The sequence below is a fragment of the Carcharodon carcharias genome, chromosome 16 (genome assembly GCF_017639515.1).
Source record: "Carcharodon carcharias isolate sCarCar2 chromosome 16, sCarCar2.pri, whole genome shotgun sequence".
Lineage (NCBI taxonomy): Eukaryota > Metazoa > Chordata > Chondrichthyes > Lamniformes > Lamnidae > Carcharodon > Carcharodon carcharias.
Window position 1 is genome coordinate 13965187 of NC_054482.1, and position 20255 is coordinate 13985441.

The window sequence follows — 20255 nt, forward strand, 5'->3', positions numbered from 1 at the left end:
ATATTAGTAAAAGCAAAATACTGCAGATGCTGGAGATCCAAAATAAAAACAAAAAATGCTGGAAAAACTCAGCAGGCCCGGCAGCATCTGTAGAGAGAGAAACAGAGTTAACATTTCAAGTCCAAAATGAGAAGTCATATTGGACTCGAAATGTTAACTCTGTTTCTCTTTCCACAGATGCTGCCAGGCGTCCTGATTTTTCCAGCATTTTCTGTTTCTACTTCATGTGAAACTTGTATTTCTGTTTTCTTGGCTGCTAGGATACATTGGCATCGTCAATCGTAGCCAGAAGGATATTGAAGGGAAAAAGGACATTAAAACAGCACTTGCAGCAGAAAGAAAATTTTTCCTTTCTCATCCAGCATACAGACATATGGCAGAACGTATGGGAACACCACACCTCCAAAAGCTGCTTAATGAGGTGAGAGGAAAATATAGTTTTTAGTCTGATTATGCTTTTGTTTCACTCGCATAGGTAACATTTGTAAATGCAATTTACTTGGCATATCTGCCATAATACTTTCATACTGAAGACAAATTTGCCAAACATGAACTTACGCAGAGTTGCTATCTGCTTTGCAGAACACCTCCATTCAGCCCGCAAGCGTGACCCCAAGTATGGAGTCGCCTGTCATTTCAATTGTCCACCTTGCTCCCACTCTGCCTCCTGCAGTGCTCCACAAGCTCGATGAACAGGTCATTATCTTTCGACTGGCTCCAACATTAAGTTCAATAATTTTAGATTGTAATCTTTGCCCCATTTTGTTTCTTATTTTTGTTTCTTTTTCTCTTGTTTCTCTCTCATTTCCATTATTTGCTTTTAGGTGGCAGCTATGCAGGAAACTACCATTCACACCTCTTCTAACACATTCTGTGTTTCTTTACTCATCCCATTATCACTCTTTTGGGCCTTGCGCCATGAAACCTTTTGTCATTTAATTTCTCCTGCCTCCCCTTCCACAGACATTTCCATTTATTCTTCTTCCCATCCTTTCCCAATCACTAGTTAAAAACCTATTACCGTGCACACTTTTAACTTTTCCCAGTTCTGAAGAAAGGTAACAGACCTGAAACATTTAACTCTTTTACTCTCTTCACTGATGCTGCCTGACCTGTTGAGTATTTCCAGCATTTTCTATCTTTATTGCAGGTTTACCTTATCCATATTTTTCTACTTTTGAGTTCAGGTTCTTTTATTTTGAAGATTATGTGAATCAGGGAATACTCGATGACTCTCTAATACCACAATACATTCAGAAGCTTCAACCGCTTTAGAATGTACATTATAAATTGACAACTCCAAGATACATGTCACCAATTAACTTCACCATACATAACATTCGAAAGGAAGATCATTCTTGACAAACCTGTTCTTTGAGGTGACAATAGATATGGTGAAATGCATTTGATGTAGCATGTATGGATTTTCAGAAAGCCTCTGACAAAGTACCATACAGGAGACTATAATAGAAAGGTAAGGGGTACGGAATTTGGGAAGGTTAGCACATTGAAATTAAAACTGGTTTGGGCAGTGGAAGCAAAATAGGAGTTAACGACAATTCCTTGGAGTGGATGAAAGTAGGTAGTGCTGCTCCAATGGGTTCTGTTACAGTTTTGCTTCTGTTCATTGTATGCCAATGTGATTTGGATTTAGTGATTTGGATGTAGAGTTAGAGGGATTGGCATCTAAATTTGCAGACAAAATCAAAGGCACAGAATGAATTCTGAGGGCAAAGGATGCTGCGAGGAGAATAATGGTAAGATAGTTAGTTACTTTTTTCTTCAAGTTGAAGAATAATGTCAATGCTGAGGAATGGCACACAGAAACTAGACTGAAGAGAATATGGCCTGATAGAGTGTTTAGCATAACTTGTTTCAACAATCTGTTCTAACCCCAAGCTCAGGAAATCCTTGGAGGGGCTCTGGCCTGATAATTTGGTCATGCCCCATATTCAACAATTCTGGGTAGCATCTCCAGCAGCCATTTTGTGTGGAATTTGTGGAGCATGTGCAGGATGCATAATATTCAATACAATTTGAGGAGTTGCAAGTACTGATGTTTAGGACCATTCATGTTTGATTAATGGTTGGCCTATGTCATGTTCTTAGATTTCCTTCAGACTTTCTGTTCCGTTCTTGGTCTTGAGAATAGAATTGTTCACTACTGTGTTGCATGTACAAGAGGCTGTAAGAGAATTGAGGAAAATTTCCAAGGGGATTTGTCTCTGGAGGTAGTGTTTCATCATTAACATGGTGTTATTGGTCAACTTGGGTGAGGTGAAATTTGTCAGCTAGCTAGTAGATGGGCAAAGTCTGACACTCATCAAAGAGTTGGCCTCATCTGGTAACTGCTTTCTCACAACAGACTCCATCCAGCTAAGGTGAGTCCTCCAGGATGTTCCCCATTCTGCTATTTTTGAGGAATGAGTTGATAAACCTGTGATTTTTAGGGAAGTATAGACCTGATTCCTTACTGAGAAGTGTCATGGTAATAGGGTGCTTCTGTCTCTGCTGGGTTCTTCTGCAGGAGTATGAATGGTAGGGGAGCTGGAAGAGAGAAATCAGTATTCATTCTTAGCCATCGGTTGGTTACATTCAATGGGGAGCAGGTGTACCAGGGCTAGAATGTGGTCACTTGAGTTGAGCTATTCAGTATTGGTGTTTGAAGTTTGAGAGATTTGCTCTTTTTGTGGGAATTGATGTGTTTGATAGTGTTAGTAATCATTTTCCAGCCAGAGAGAACGTAAAAGTTTGACTGTCTAGGTTGAGGAATTCTTGAGCCTCTACCTTGTTGGGCAGCGTCCGAAGTTGGCAAGGAAGCTGGGTGAGGGTGGGTGCTGAAGTTTGTTCATCTTTATTGTATTTACTTTACCAGGAACTTAACATGAACAGATTCTTGGATCTGGTTTGGTTGGCTCATTTGCTGGTAAAGAAGGGATGAAATTCCTTTTGTGCAGGGTGGTGGCACATGGCAGTTATGAGCGGGATTGCCAATTTGAGTTGAATTGTGTTTTGATCTGTGGACCTGCACCAAATGGAATTCTTGTTGTTAGTGTCCAATCTGTGTTTAATGCTCTGTGCAAGCTTCAAGAACAATAGCTAATCTAAAGATAGCAGGGGAAGAGACATTTCAGGCATAGCACTGGTGAGAGGTTGTGCCCTCCTGGTTGGCATGTTGTTTTCTCTGCAGAGATGTTGCTCCCATTTTTCTAACCTGTTATGTTTTAACCTCAAACCTGATCCCTCATATTTTCTTGGTTTTCCATTTTCCCCAATTCTGTTGCCTCTTCTTTGGAGCTCACACCACCATAGTTATCCACACACTCTTCATTTCTATTAACGCTTCACTTTCAGTTACTTTACTGAGATGATACATTATGTCATCCAACAATCATTTTCACTGTTACTTACTCATTTTAATCACTGCTCCTCCCCTTTGTGTATCAGTTGTTAAGCTTGTCATCTTATTTTTCAGCCCTGTAGAAAGGCATTAATCCAAAATATCAGTTGCCTGTTCATTCCACAGGTGTCGTCTGACCTGTTATGCACTTGCAGCTTTTATTCCGGTTTTGTCTCAGATTTCCAGCATTTGCAATGTTTTGCTTTTTTCATTTTCATATCGGTTTCTTACACCTGCTTCAGGCTTTCATCCCAGCAGTTTGGCAAATTCATTCCTGGTTGAGAGAGATGAAAAGAATGCAAAGCTCTGGATCATGCAGTTTCCCAGTATTTACTACTGTAGCCATAAAAAGTCAATTATATCCTCACTTTACATTGCTCAACCTGAATTTCATTACAAAAATGCTGTTGTTAAATTCCAACTGAAAAACAAGAAGATTAATTGCACTTTCACTTTCAGTCACTTATCAAATATAAGATAAATAAAAAATGTTTTGTGAATCTGTTATAAACTTGGCAACTCATTTAAAATTGTCTATTTTGAATGGGTTGGCGTATCCACTTTTTTGCTGAAAATAGATTGTTTGTACAGTTCAATGTTAGTTGTAATCTTTTTGCAGCAACTAACCAACCACATTCGGGAAACACTTCCAGCATTACGCAACAAGCTTCAGAGGCAGATGTTATCTTTAGAAAAAGAAGTAGAAGAATATAAGGACTGCCGACCTGATGACCCTGCCATAACAACTAAAGCTCTCTTGCTGTATGTCAAGTATTTTTGATTTATTATGAAACTTCTTTGTATGAAATGGATTCTGAAACTCTGTGTGGCAGTTGTTTGTGCTTTCAGTCCTAAATAGCCTAGGTCTAATTTTAGGATACTGGATTCATTCATGGGATGTGGCTGGGCCAGCATTCATTGCCCATCCCTAATTGCCTTTGGGAAGATGGTGGTGAGCTGCCTTCTCGAACTGCTGCAGTCAATGTGATGTAGGTACACCCACAGTGCTGTTAGGGAGAGAGTTCCAGGATTTTGACCCAGCAACAATGAAGGAACGGCAATATATTTCCAAGCCAGGATGGTGAGTGGCTTGGAGAGGAACTTCCAGGTGGCTCCCATGTGTCTGCTGTCCTTCTTCTGGATGGTAGAGGTCGTGGGTTTGGAAGGTGCCGTCTAAGGAGCATTGGTGAGTTCTTGCAGTGCATCTTGTAGATGGCACATACTGCTGCCACTGTGCTTCGTGGTGGAGGGAGTGATTGTTTGTTGATGGAGTGCTTTGTCTTGGATGGTGTCAAGCTTCTTGAGTGTTGTTGGAGCTACAGTCATCCAGGCAAGTGGAGAGTATTCCATCACACTCCTGACTTGTGCCTTCTTAATGATGGAAAGGCTTTGGGGAGTCAGGAGGTGAGTTACTCGCCGCAGGATTCCTAGCCTCTGACTGTTCTTGTAGCCATAGTATTTATATCGCTAGTCCAGTTCAGTTTCTGGTCAATGGTAACCCCAGGATGTTGATAGTTTGTATCTCTACTATATTGAATGTCTTTATCATATAAAAGTCTTTGATTGGAGCACTCCAGAACCTTCTAAATTTGTTAATAAAAAACAAGTTTATGCTAGCTGTTAGTGTTATGTTAATATGTTAACCCTTTAAGCCCTAATATTATTGTGAATCTGCACCATTCCCACTCCAAAGCCAATGAATCTTTCCTGAGGTTTAGTGCCTAAAACTTAATGCAATAGTCCAGACAGAGTGTGAACAAGGTTGTTACAACTGAAGCATCACTTCCTAAATTTTGTATTTCAGTTTCACACATGGAATTCCATCTACCATAGTTTTGCCCATTTAAATCTATATGAATTCTGCTCTAAATTCCTTTGCCCTCATTTATAATGGAAAACTCAATTTATAGAGTGTTTTACTGCTGAAGTGATATTTTACCAATTCTGGCCTCTTGTACATCCCCAGTTTTAATCACTTTACCACTGGAGATGTGAGCTGCCGAGGCCCTATGCTTTGCAATGCCATCCCTAAAGCTTATCTGCCTTGTTCCCCTTTCTCCTCATTCAAGACACTCCTTAAAACTTGCCTCTTTGATCAAGGTTTAGATCACCTGGCTTGATATTTCCTAATGTGGCTCGGTGTCACATTTTGCCTGATATAGCTCCTGTGAAGGATTTTGGGACATTTTACGACATCAAAGCATTATATAAATGTAAGTCATTCTCAACTAGACCTTCCCCCTTCAAAGATATGTGTATATAGTCTCCAGCTTTCTATCTTCCTGCCTTTGGGTGCTTTTTCCTACCAAACTGCATCTACCAAACTGCATCACTGCACACATTTGTATGTTAACTTGCGTCTGCCATGAGTTTGCTCATTTCACCTGTATGCTATGTCCTTCTAAAGTCTATTACTAACCTCCTCACTGTTAACCACCTTTCCAAATTTCCTGTCATCTCCATACTTAAAAATGATGTCCAGGTCATTTGCTAAGTAGCTTTGCCTTGATCACTAAGTTTTAACAGTCTCATATTTTGATCTTGCAAACTCTAATCATATTTCTGAAGTACAGCACTCAGATAAATATTCCACTTCACTTTCAAATCTAATATATATCAAAAAGAGCAGTGCTTCAAATACTGACCCTTGAGGGATAACGTCCAGTCTGAAAAAGAACCATTCAATAGTACTCTCTGCTTTCTTTCTCTTAGCCAATTTCATAACCATTTCCTTTTTATTCCATTAGTCCCAAAATAATGACACATTTTGTAGGAAAGTCAGCAAATCATAGTAATTCATATATATCATGGTAGTATATAGACAAGCAGCTGTAATTGTGGAGTTTATTGCCTCTTTTGCTCTCTAGCCATGGAGTAGAATTTACATTCCCTATCTTTTCATCAGGTACGCTCATTAACACCAGGAAGTTGCTCTCCCTCTAGATGGGAGGCATACTCTGCTAGTTCCGGTGGTTAATGGCAGCATCCAGAGTTGTTATTCCTCCTGAAGAATTGGTAGTTGGGTTTTTAGTGAGCTGCATGTTAGGTTAGAATTGCAAGCACCAAATATTAACTTCTGTTGCTTTTCACTGATGTTTTTCAGTTTGTCTTAAACATTTAATCATGTAGTGTAATAGGTTTTTATGAAAGCATTGAATCCAGCTGCAGAAGAATGAGAAATTTTAGTACCTTGGCATAGCTTTGAAATGAAATGGAATCATGTTTTTTGAGTATTGTATTTCACCTTTAAACTTGGTATTTTGCAAAAGTAACACATGAGACTGTTAAAACTTAGTAGTCAAATCAAACCCAGAAGGAAAAAACAGTAAAAACTGGGAAATAAGAATACTGGTCCAAACTGTTTTTACCTTCTGGGAAGTTTCTTTAGAAAATGAACCCAAAAAAACCATTGAATTATTCTTATATTATTGCCTGTGAAAAATGAAGGAACTACTGAAATTTGTATGGTTGGCTTGATTTTATAATGGAATAACACAGTTCATGATATTCTGATCATTATCATGGCAGCTGGATAAATGCCATTTGTGGAAGGCTAACCTCCCAGCTGTCAATTACCAAGGATAATTAGACCCACCCTCCTAACAATGTGTCATTGTTCAATGAGCCAAAATAACTAGCTATCAAGATTAAATGAAAATCGTTTTTTGCTGATAACCTAGGATATTTGTCAATGACTGTCTCCCTCCTCACAGTTTTGTTTATTGTGTCAAAACTATGGAAATGTGCCTTAATAAGCTGTCTCAAAAATAGCATGTCTCTCTCCATGTTAACTAAGTGAAACTTTAAAATATCATGGCATCAACCCAGTTTCAAGTTGGCTGGTTTACTGTTAAGACAAGAAATTTAAATTTAACATTTCAAAAATTGTGTAACTAAACATTATTCGGTTTAAGCAATACATGGCACTGAACAAAATGTTATATCTGTATGAGTCAATGGGTTCAATATTGGATGGCCCACCAACCCAGTGCACTGGCCGGTTGCCTGATCCAGTAGCGAAGAGGTAGCTATGATATTTAGGTCCTGGCCTCAGTTGAATTTGCCATGTAAGCTGTAGGGCTTCTAACAGATGTCAAGAGGCAGCCCACTGCTCTTCAGTCCAGGAATGTTGTCTGGCTGGGATGCTGACAGCGGTCCACTTGGGGAGCACGATGCTGAAGCAGCAGTCTCAATATTCCCTGATTCTTTCTTAACTTGAATGCCAGTGCATGTGGACGGATTGTGTGCACTGCAAGCTCAGTCCATGTGTCTCTTAGAATTGTGATCAGAATGCTAACTATATCATTAGGATGCTGATCTGCATGGTGTTTCAGGCAGGCGCCCAGAAATAGGGCTCAGTTTACTGATCATTGAGGATAATGGGGCTGTATGGCTGTCAACCCCATTTTTATGCATTAATGCACAAGTGAAAATTGGCACCCATGTGTTGAGGAGGGGTAAAATTGAAGGGGAAAATGGAATCAAGTCATTGGCTCATCCTTAATTATTGTGCACCTAAAAGAAATGATTACTAAAGATGATTTTCCCCTTACTTACAATTAGGATGATAAAGCAGTTTTCTGTGGATTTTGACGAAAGAATTGAAGGATCGGGTGATCACGTGGATACATTAGAATTATCAGGTGGAGCAAGAATCAACAAAGTTTTCCATGAGCGATTTCCTTTTGACTTAGTTAAGGTATTACTGTTGCCAATCGCATTTTATCTATGCTATATTGAAACTACTGAAAAGTTAAATAAGGGAAGTAATCAGAAGATTGTTCAGCCTTTCGTCCCATTATATATTAAAATAAATTCTAAGCTCCATAGAACTAGAGGTTTTCAGCAAGGAAAGAGATGATTCAGTCCATCATTTCTGAGCTGGCTATTTGTTAGAGCAAGACAAAATTAATCCCAGTGCCCTGAATTCTCTCATAGCCTTGCACCTTTCACTCTTCAGTATTTGTTTATTTTTCCTTTATGAGAAGCAATGGTCTCTGCCTCAACCATGGTCTTTGGCCAAGCATTCTATGCCCCAACAAATCCCACTGTGTAAAGAAACATTTTTGACATTGTAGGATGCTTATTAAATAAGTTGTAATAATCTTGTGAACAGAAGAAAATTAACTATTATGATCATAAGAAATGTATTTGAGTACCAAACCTTATGTTTCTAGCAACAATTTTATGTATAAATATTAATTTGAAAGTCATATCAGTAAGATAGCAAGATGAATTAAAAAATAGAAGATGGCAACACTGGTGGATGACAATGAATAGAGTTGTATTACATGTCTCTAACAATTTTAACATATTTATTTTAAAATTATAGACAGAAGACTGTTCGTAGAGCATTTTCGTCATTTCCCACTCAAAGGTTTTTAGGTAGTTTATTGACATCCTCCCCCAGCAATTTAATTCTGAAGTTAAGAAATAGTTGCAATATTCTAATAAATTAAACAAAATAGATGGCACATGTAAAATAAAACACAATATAAAGAATTCTTAAAGCAGCGGTTATTTTTGCTGTTTTTGTTATATTAGGCTGTAACATTCCTAATGAATAATGCAGCAGTGTTCTAAGGCTTAATTTCACTTCAATATTTTTCATTATAGCTTTAAAGAACACAGTTAGCAACCATCTTGTTTGGTTATGTGTTAGCAAAGCTTGGAACGTCAAAATGAATGGAATGCATTAATTTTTGTGTGCAACTTTACTTCCTTTGCATGCCCATAAGATGTCCCTCTATCAGTTTCACACTTTCTAGTGTGAAGACTAAAAAGTACATTTTTTAAATTTTGTAGATGGAGTTTGATGAAAAGGAACTACGGAGAGAAATTAGCTATGCTATTAAGAACATCCATGGTATCAGGCAAGTTATTTTTAGAGGGTAACTCTGACCACGTTCCACAAAAGTTATGCATTTTAACCAGTAATGTAGAAGAAAATTAAAATGATATAATACCCTTTGTACATTTCCTGTTGTTTTTAATCCAATATTTTACATAATATCCTACAAAATTAACATTTTAGCAATATCGGATGTGATAAAGAAAATAAATCAGTGCTATCATGGTTTGTTTTCTTTACAATTTTTAGAAAAAAGTTGTGGAACACGAGCTAGATAAATACTTATACGAGAAACGTTATTTTGGAAACTTCTCAGATTGTATGTTATGACATGGTATTGTATAGTATTTACAGGACATAAACAGGGCATTCATCCCAGTTGGTCTCTGCTGATGTTTATGCTTCACATGAGCCTCCTTTTCTTCTTCACGTAACCCTATCAACATATCCTTTTATTCCCTCATGCTTATCCAGCTTCCCCTTAAATGCATCTATGTGATTTACCTCAACTACTCCTTGTGGTAGTGAGTACCATATTCTAACCACTCTCTGGGTAAAGAGGTTTCTGCTGAATTCTCCATTAGCTTTATAAGTGGCTATCTTACATTTATGGCCTCTAGTTCAGGTCTTCCCTGCTTACTCTACTCTTACTTTGTCAAACTGTTTCATGGCCTTTAAAACCTCTATCATGGCCTTCTCGTTCCAGCTCATTCAATCTTTCCAGATGGACCTCTCAGTTCTGGTATCATCCCAGTATATCTTTCTAGCACCTTCTCTAGCACCTCAATATCCTTTTTCTGAATGGAGATCAGAATTATTCACAGTATTCCATGTGTGACCTAATTAAGGTTCTGTACATGTTTACTTTTTGACTTTTTGATTCCTATCCTTCTAGAAATTAATTCTTTAATAACCGTGTCACTACTTGCAGTGATTCGTGTATCTATAGTCCAGACCTCAACCTCTGAACATTTATGCCAAGAAATTCAGTGAGGCCTGAAAATGAGCATGGGGATTGGGATGAACTGTTAACCTGTGCCCATTCCTTCTAATGTAGACAGCACCTAAAAGTCACGTTGCCTATACAAATTGCCATGGTTGTGACATGCCGTCAACATTAATTGCACTGCTGACTGTCTGCATGTCTGAACAGGGGCTGGAAAAGTTATGAAAGAATCACTTAAATCTAGTCTGGTCTACTTAAAGCAGCTTGCTCTTCTTAAAAGGGAGCAACAGATGCTGGAAGTGGCTGGTGAAGAGTGTCTACACAGCAACAGGGCAGAAAACATGCTCCAAGGTTCTCCCATGCAGCACTGAAGACTTTAATTCCGAAGATTGGCAGGAACAGAGAGGTGCTTTGTTTACAGGGAACTGGGGGCCCTCAAGACAGACACTGCAAAAGCAGTGGGAGCAGATAACCGTCACAATCAATACCAGCAGCGTAACCTGAAGATCTCAGCGCAGTGCCACAGGAAATTCAGTGACCTCACATGAGCGATCAAGAGCAGTGAAAGCATCTTCAAATGCCATATCCTTATAAATGAACCATTGGTTCACACACTGCTCAATTCACAAACCCCCTTCACTCAGCTATCAAAAAAATCTAGCAATACAACTCATTCCTCACATTCGTAGCTTCACCTCATCATCACACACATTGCTGTAAGTCTCATAAAATATCTCATCGCTTGCACACGCTGTCAGCTATTCAACCATGACAGGCAAGACTTCACTGACACATATCCCTCTCTCTCTTACAGCACATAGAGGCAGCAGGAACTAACCGGCGGTGACGGGCATGGCTGCATGTCCTCACCCTGTTGGAGGAGAGGGTGCTTACCCTCACTGGGAGTGGCCATAGTGGCCATGATTGAGGCCATAGCTTTGGCAGGGCTGAAAGGATCGAAGGCGAAGGTATGCTCATACCTAACCAACTAGCTCACATCCACTTCCCTCATCTCACAATCTCCTCTGATGTGCAAGCTGCAAATAGCCTAAACAGGTACTTCTTGCTTAACCCTACACCTCTCCTCACTGCAACCCTACCCATGTGCCTTTCTCCTGTGCTGTGTCATTCTATGATACTATATCCAGGAACTATATCTGGCCAAACAATTCTGCAGGATCAAGAAGTGAAAGAGGAAGAAGGGACTGATGATTAAGAAACAGCATCATTTGCTCTCCCACTTGCATTTACCAGTCCAGATACTGACACTGTGTGTACTTTACAGGGCAGCTCAGAGGCAGGATCTGCACGTGGTGAGACATGGGCATGAGTGACCTGCAGCCAGGGCAGTGGGATAGGGTAGTGCGTATGCACACAGGAACTTTTGGTGCATTGGCAAGCCTGCCAGAAAGCCTATGTTCATCATCCAGGGGCATTAAGGAGTCTGACACCAAGTTTTCACATGGCTTTCCGTGGAGCTAGGATCCCAACTTTTCCAACGTGAAAGTGGCGGCCAACTCCTTAAGAACACTTGCGGACCTAACAAGGAAGCAAAGTTTGATGGCTGATGGTTTAGCTTCTATTGCAGAACAAGCAGAAGCCAGACAATGTTTGGGTGATGCAGTGGAAGCTCAGACTAATGTTATGAAACTATGCTTGTTATCAAGCAAACGCAGTTTGCAGTCAGCACGACTGTGGATAACAATTTTCAAAGGGCTTTCAGGGCTTTTCAGGATAAAGGTGGTTGGAATGTTTGTTTCGTGTTGGCTTTTATTTCAGCGTTGTAGCCAAGAGGATTCCATGATGGTCAATGACTGAGGAGGAGGGAAAAGCGTAAGATGGTTGAATGGGGAATTGGGATTGTGTTCACTGGTATGACAGTCAAATGAACTGATGACGGACAGCCCAGCTGTAAAGGAGTTGTGATATTTCCTCCTATTCTTCCTTCTCCTCCTCAACTGCTTGCCAAATACCTGATGGAAAACTCTGTGCCCTCATGATGATGAGGTTGTACAGCATGCAGCAGCCATGATGAATCATAGCACTTGCTCTGGAGAGGGTTAAAAGGCTCCTCAGGAGTGGTCCAGGCAGCGGATGTGTTGCTTGGACACCCCATTCGTATGCCCAATGGCATTTCACGTGCTAGCCTGATTCCCATTATTTGCATGCTGCCCACATGTACTTGGGTTGCACACTGGAGCCATAAGCTAGGTGGTCAACAGATTGCGCCTGTTACCCAGGAGGTGCCCTCTTGTTTCTCCTGGTGGCTGAAATGCAATCGTACAGCAGACTGATGCAGAATAAAGGCACCAAGACTGCTGCCAGGATGGGTCACATTCAGTTTGACAAACTGTTACTAGTGGAGTGCCATGGGGATCAATGACTTGGATGAAGGGATTAAATGTATGATTACTAAATTTGTTGATGACATAAAGATAGGTAGGAAAGTAAGTTATAAAGAAGACATAAGGAGTCTGCAAAGGGATTTAGATAGGTTAAGTGAATGGGCAAAAATTTGGCAGATAGAGTATAAAGTGGGAAAATGTGAACTTGTCCACTTTAAGGAAGAATAGAAAAGCAGTGTATTATTTAAATGGAGAGAGACTGCAGAACTGTACAGTACAGAAGGATCTGGATGTCCTGGTACATGAATCACAAAAAGTTGGTATTCAGGTACAGCAAGTGATTAGGAAAGCAAATGGAATGTTGTTCTTCATTGCAAGGGGATTTGAGTATAAAAGTAGGGAAGGGTTGCTACAGCTAACTAGTCCTGAGTTAGACTGCATCTGGAGGACTGTGTACAGTTTTGGTCTTCTTACTTAAGAAAGGATATAATTGTATTAGAAGTAGTTCAGAGAAGTTTCACTCGACTGATTCTTGGGATGAAGGAGTTATCTTATGAGGAAAGATTGAGAAAGTTGGGCCTATACCAATTTAGGAATTTAGAAGAATGAGCCAAGACCTTATTGAAACATATAAGATCCTGAGGGGATGACCGGGTGGATGCTGAAAGGATGTCCCCACTGTGGGGGAGTCTTGAACTAGGGAACACAGTTTAAAAATGAGGGGTTTCCCACTTGAGACTAAGACTCAGTCTGTGGATTTCTCTCCCCCAGGGAATGGTGGAGGCTGGGTCATTGAATATATTCAAGGCTGATCTACATAGATTTTTGATCGATAAGGGAGTAGTAGATTATGAGGGGCAGATGGGAAAGTTAACTTGAGGCCACAGTCACATCAGCCATGATTTTTTTCGGATGATGGAGCAGGTTCAAGCGGCTGAATGGCCTACTCCAGCTCCTAGTTCTTGTGGATACTGGGCATTAACCTGCATGATGCGCTGAGTATGGCCACACACCAGCTGGACATTGAGGGAATGGAACCCTTCGAGGTTGTGCTTCACCTGCTCACTGTCGCCCAGTTTGAGTTCCACCAGGGCCACTCAGCTGCTGACATTATAACCTTGGTTCAAACATAGACCAAAAAGCTGAACCCCCAAGGTGAGGTGAGAGTGACTGCTCTTGACTTCAAGGCTGCATTTGACTGAGTGTGGCAACAAGGACCCCTAACAAAACTGGAGGCAATGGGAATCAAGGGGAAAATTCTCCACTAGTTGGAGTCGCACCTAGCACAAAGGAAGATGGTTGTGGTTGTTGGAGATCAGTCATCTCAAGTCCAGGACACCACTGCAGGAGTTCCTCAGTGTAGTGTCCTCGGCCTGGGGATGTTCGCTGATGATTGCACAATGTTCAGCACCATTTGCAACTCCTCAGATACTGAAGCAGTCCATGTCCAAATGCAGCAAGACCTGGACAATGTCCAGACTTGGGCTGACAAGTGGCAAGTAACATTCGTGCCACACAAGTGCCAGGCTATGACCATCTCCAACAAGAGAGAATCTAACCATCGCCTCTTCATATTCAATGGCATTACCTCACTGAATCCCCCACAATCAACATCATGGGAGTCACCATTGACCAGAAACTGAACTGGACTAGCCATATAAATACTGTGGCTACAAGAGCAGGTCAGAGCTAGGAATCCTGCAACGAGTGACTCACCTCCTAATGCCTCAAAGCCTGTCCACCATCTACAAGGCACAAGTCAGGAGTGTGATGGAATACTCCCCACTTGCCTGGATGAGCGCAGCTCCCACAACACTCAAGAAGCTTGACACCGTCTAGGACAAAGCAACCCTCTTGATTGGCACCATATCCACAAACATTCACTCCTTCCACCACCGAAGCACAGTAGCAGCAGTGTATACTATCTACAAGATGAACTGCAGGAATTCACCATGGCTGCTTAGACAGCACCTTCCAAACCATTGCCATCTAGAAGGACAAGAGCAGCAGATAGATGGGAACACCACCACCTGGAAGTTCCCCTTCAAGTCACTCACCATCCTGACTTGGAAATGTATCGCTGTTCCTTCAGCGTTGCTGGGTCAAAATCCTGGAACTCCTTTCCTAACAGCACTGTGGGTGTACTTAACCCACCCAGCAAATTGCACATCCTGTGAATGAATAAAAAATTCTCTGAAGTTACATACAGTGCCTGCATAGCTACATGTAGTTAGCCAATGCACCATGGAGAAGCCTGCTGGCCTGACAAAGCCATATGCTTACTCTGCCTGTTTCTCTCTGAAAAGGAAGAATATAATCGGCAGAATTTTAAATCCCACGGACAGGTGCATGTCTGATCCGATCGGGCATTAAATTGTGTGCGATATGTTGGTTGGCGGGTGCACGTGAGTGCCAGAGCCCTCCATTAATTTAGGGGCCATTTAATGTCCTTAACAGTCCAATTGACAGTGATTTTTCCTTGCCCATGCAACAAACGCAAAATCGCATGGGCAAAACGGGCAGGCAACCAGCCGATATTTTCAAACACCTCATCCACGGGCGAGATAAAAAGGGTCAGCAGCATTGCCAGTGTGAGTAGTGAAGAGTTTTAGAGATAGTTTGCTGCTGGTTGCTTATTGGTATTTGGCAGCTTCATCTCTGTTCGTGGCTTTGTTCTTAGCATTTCCAGGCCTCATTTCAGGACTGATTGCTGTCTGCCAGGCCCCTGGAGGATTCAGACCACGTGGACCCTTCTAGTTATCAGACAGCCTTTCCTTACCCTGGAAATGGGGATTGTAGTCTCCGCTGGGGGCACCTCCTCTGATAAGGAAGAGAGGGGCAGGAGGCCAGATGCCCCAATGCATTGTCCGAGGCAGGGACCTTTGGGAGGAAAGGCGCAGGCACAAGAGGCGCAGGGCCAGTAGGAAGTCCATGGTAGAAGGGGCTGGAGAAGACTCCCTTAAATCTGCTGCCAGGGTTTACAGGTAACAATGCAGCTACCTCAATATGTCCGAGGTGCAATGCTGAATGAGGCTCTGGCTCTCAAGGGTGACAGTGACCTCCATTTGCCAGATGTTTGGGCCTAAGATCAGCTCCGACTGTAGGTGAACACCCCATGCCAGTGGCTCTGAAGGTCATAGTGGCCCTGTACTTCTATGCCTCCGACTCTTTCCAGGGATTAGTGGGTGATCTGTGTGGAGTCTCCCAATCAGCTGTCCACAGTTGTGTCAAACTGGCGACAGAAGCTCTGTTCAGGTGGGTCCTGACCTTCATTCTTTACCATACGGACGAGGCCAGCCAGGCTGAGTGAGCCAAAGGCTTTGCAGCGGTTCCCCTGCGTCCAGGGTGTCATTGATGCACACATGTGACCATCAAGGCACTAGCTGGTCAGCCGGGCGCCTTTGTCAACAGGAAGGGATTCCTCTCCATGAACGTTCAGATAGTGTGTGATCATAAGATGCAGATTCTGGAAGTCTATGCAAGGTACCCTGGCAGCTCTCATGATGCTTACATCCCGAGACACTACCAGGTCCCAAGGCTCCTCAGTGCTCCAGCCCATTTGGATGGAGGGCTGCTGGATGACAAGGGCTATTCATTCAAGAGGTTGCTCAGAATGCCTCTCTGCCACCCAAGAGCAGAGCCAGAGAAGTGTTGCAATATGAGTCATGCCTCCACAAGGGCGGTGGTAGAGAGGACCATAGGTATTCTCAAGATGCACTTCCGATGCCTGGACCGTTCAGGGGGAGCACTACAATACTCCCCAGAGCGGGTGTCACTGATAGTGGTTGCATGCTGCACTTTCCACAATCTGGCACTCGCAAGGGGGGACCTACTGGAGGAAGAGGATCTTGACACAGCTACACAGGCCAGAGATGCTGAGTCCAGTAGTGAGTCCGAAGATGAGTATGATTGTTATGGCACAGCCGACGTTAAGCGCCAAGTTGTTCAAATTTCAGAGGGAAACTTGAGACAACTGCCACCACTATTTTTGCAATTTGTATTTTTCAAGATGCGGGCTTTGAATTCAGTAGTAGTAGGACCACCGAGCCTTATAGGTTTTTACAAAACTAGATTAAGCATTTATTAATAAGAGAAATGATTTTAAGCACATACATATGTCGGCGAATTACTGCTTTAATAACTTCTAAATCCCCTAATTAACCTAACTCCCAGTTACACTTTTGTTAAGGCAACAGTAAGACACACAGATTTTAAAAGACCCAGGCAAAGAAACGTGATACCCTGAACCATCTAATTGAAAGTGAGTTTCCTTAACTTCAGTTTCTTGTAGACAGCAGTTTGAGGCGTAGATGCTAAAGGCTTTTCACACTTGTTAGATCTTAAAAATGCCTGCCATTATACACAGCCTTCTCTCCTGCTTTTGAATTCAAGCTTGTCTAGTTTATTTAAAAATGCAAATGTCTTTTTACACCTTACATTCTAAACTTATCCCATGTTTACCTACTTAACATTTCAAACCTAACTCATCTTCTAATACATCAAAGCCTTCAGACCAGCTGCCTTTAATCCAACTAAGTCTTACATATGGACACAGATACCACTATTTTACAATAAATTCCAATAACATTATTGCATCTTCCTGACAACGGCGAGGAGAACGCTGAGGGCATTGAGCCAGGGAGTCAGGGACACCAAGGACGCCTTGATCCAATGCTTCTTCAGCTAGGCTAATAAAAAATCAGCTTCATCAGCATGCCAGGGCTGCTGCCTCCATCCAGATGTCTGAAAGGACGCTTTCATTTGAACACAAAGAACACGCAATGCCTGTGCAATAAAGTTCAGAACCACCTATGTCCAGCATTACATACTGGCATTCCCCACACCAATGAAATAAAAAGGTGAAGCATACTCAGGCCATGATGACAAAAACAAAATTTATCTCATTCTGACAGTTCAATAATATTTACATAAACGTTTCTTGTCCACAACCCCGGACCAGTATACATAAAGTAAACATAAATGAACATAAAATCACCCGTGATCTGTCCGTCTTGTGCTCATGGTGCCTTTAACTTACGTTTGCAAGTGCTGGTACCGGCATTGGAGACAGCCTGCTGACTGTGCTGTCTTGTTGGCCTTGACGTTCAATGTACACTGAGATACTAGCTGCCGATGTAATGCCCACTGAGGTGCTAGTATTTGCACTGGTGCCATCTCTAGAGAGTAGGTGTGATGCAGGTGCAACAGAAGCTCAGTGGTCCACCGGTGTCAGGGGTGGCCCTTCTGGGTCCGCAGAGTGCACGCCAACTGGCAAACCTAAAAGGAAGAACAAAGACATATCATTAGTTAAAGTCACCACACTGCCACTGTGCATGCTAGGCACCCTGGTGAGACCATGGAGATTTGCATCATGGTGTCCTCACCTCTCAATGATGAATGGGGACTCCAGGTTTGAGGCCCAGATCAATGAAGAGACTACACTAGAATGGTTGCACAAACCAAAAGTCTCACCTCTGTGCACTGCACTCTTAACTTTGTCTGGCACCCCCGCCTCTCCACACTCGGTTGCACGGGACATGTGTCAGCTCTCGAGCTCCGGGGCATCTTGCTCGTACCTGGAAAGGATTAGGGGGTTTGCCCTTCAATATTGTTGTTGGCCGTCTTCTCCTGAAACAACAGAGGAACTTCGATTAGTCCACTCTGTACCTGCAGCGTCATTGCACTCTGGCCAACCCCAGCCGAGGAGCACCTGGCAGGGCACATCCAAGTTGTGGGCCTGGAGCTCACCCCTTTGGCCAGTTCCGGCATCATTGACAGTTGGCACTCAGATTCTAGCACTCCTGAGGTCCACAGTGGGACGGCCACACCTTAACACTTCTGCACACTGACCCATGCCAACATGGTACTCACCCTTCCTGAGCACAACAGGCCATTGAGGAGCTGCTGGCACTGGACCCAGGTGCGCCACACCACATCATGGCTGCTCACCATTGCTGCCACCTCCTCCCATGCCCTCTTGTGAGGTGCCGTGGCCGCCTCCTCCCATCGCTGGGGACAAGAGTGACCCTCCTGGCAGCCACCTCCTGCAGGAGGACTGTGATGCACTCATCAGAAAAGTGGGTGGCTGAGTGCCCGCCTGACCTGCGCTCCCGTCTGCTGTGGCCAGCCGCCCTTGACTCTATTGCAAAAGTACAGGAGATGTCCTTCTGTGGCAGCCGTCCAGGGGCTGTCTGGGCTGCTTTTAAACTGGCTGCTGGGTCGCCATTGGACCCTGTGGCCAATAGGCCCCTGCCCCACTAGGCCCTTCCTAGCCAGTGCAGAACCGTGTTTCACGCTGGGTGGGCCTTAATTGGCTCGCTAGCACGAAATCACAGTCAGGGCCCGATTACGGGCGGCGGACTGTTTTGTGGCCACTCCCGGGTGGAAGGTAAACTGCAAGGTGTTGGAGATGCTCCTGCTCTAACCTATAAGAAGCTTGATGTGAAGGCTTTCATGACCACACCCACTTTACAGCCACTGGCAATGACATTCTTGTTCTGCTTTGACATGGCAGTTTTCAGTGAGCACCTTGCAGGCCATGGGCATTAGAAACTACAACACCCATGACTGGGAGCAAGTGGTTTGAGTAGAACCCTTCAAGTGAGAACCAAGGCCTTCATCTTATGCCACACCACTCAGGGTAGACTGTACCTACTTTAAGTAACTCTTTCGAGTACAAACACATTTCCATCTATTCCTATTCAGATGAAGTTACATTGTTTCATAGTTTGCCATTGTGAGATTTGAACTCTTGATACTCTTTTGAGTAAACCTGTTTCCATCTGTTTCAGATGAAGTTACATTGTTTCATAGTTTGCCATTGTGAGATTTGAACTCTTGATCTTGGGGTTACAAGCCCAGTACCATAACCACTTGGCTATTTAGGCCAAGCTCAAACACCGCACACTCCGCTGGTATCTGTTGGTTTTTGAATGGGGCTGTTGCAGACCCCAGAACATAGACCACCTGAACGCTTGGCAGTGGTGGGATTCGAACCCACGCCTCTGTCGAGACTGGAGCCTTAATCCAGCGACTTAGACTGCTCGGCCACACTACCACTAAATCGACTCTGGTGGGATTCGAACCCACAACCTTTGAATTTCTTTATACAAGGGCAATTAGAAGTCCAACACGCTATCCGTTGCACCACAGAGCCCAGCACCCATTGTTTCATAGTTTGCCATTGTGAGATTTGAACTCTTCGATCTTGGGGTTACAAACCCAGTACCATAACCACTTGGCTATTTAGGTAGCAGTACAAACTTCCAAATTTCTAACTCAGCAACAGGCAGCAGAAATCAATTAGCAATTAACCTGAAAATTGTTGATGATCCCTTTAAACAGCACCAGGGGCAGTCCTTCTTGCTGCTGAACTTGACATGCTGACTGATGCCATGGTCTGCCTACTCTGCATATTTCCGGCACGCAGTCTCAGTCCTTGCAATGATGACCTACCTAACATAGTGCCCAGTTTGGCCCACACCAGAGGCAGAATCTTTCATTCTGAAGCCTAAGTTCAGTGGCGACGATGGAAAGTCAGAGTGATTTCTGCTGAAGGATGGGGCAGCTGACCATGCACAATCTGGTGCTGTTCAACTCATTACGCATGCATCCATGTAGAACACGGTAAATCTCGTGGCTGGGGCGGGCTGGAAGTTGCTGTCCCCGCTGTTACCTCATGGGATAGAAGGTCCGAGCCCCTATTAAAAGGGC

General features: G+C 42.9%; 1 protein-coding gene and 1 non-coding gene across 2 annotated transcripts in view; one reads left to right on the forward strand and one right to left on the reverse strand.

Annotated features, from left to right (window-relative positions):
• Positions 1–20255, forward strand: part of dnm3a (dynamin 3a) — a 270163-nt gene that overhangs the window by 87723 nt on the left and 162185 nt on the right. Inside the window, exons 6-9 of the mRNA XM_041208391.1 lie at positions 261–421; positions 4020–4162; positions 7964–8099; positions 9206–9273. Of these exons, the coding sequence (XP_041064325.1) occupies positions 261–421; positions 4020–4162; positions 7964–8099; positions 9206–9273 (508 nt within the window). The remainder of the gene's footprint in view (positions 1–260; positions 422–4019; positions 4163–7963; positions 8100–9205; positions 9274–20255) is intronic.
• trnar-ucu lies at positions 19607–19698 on the reverse strand. The gene is given in 2 exon segments: positions 19607–19642; positions 19662–19698. It is a non-coding gene; the product is annotated as a tRNA-Arg (tRNA).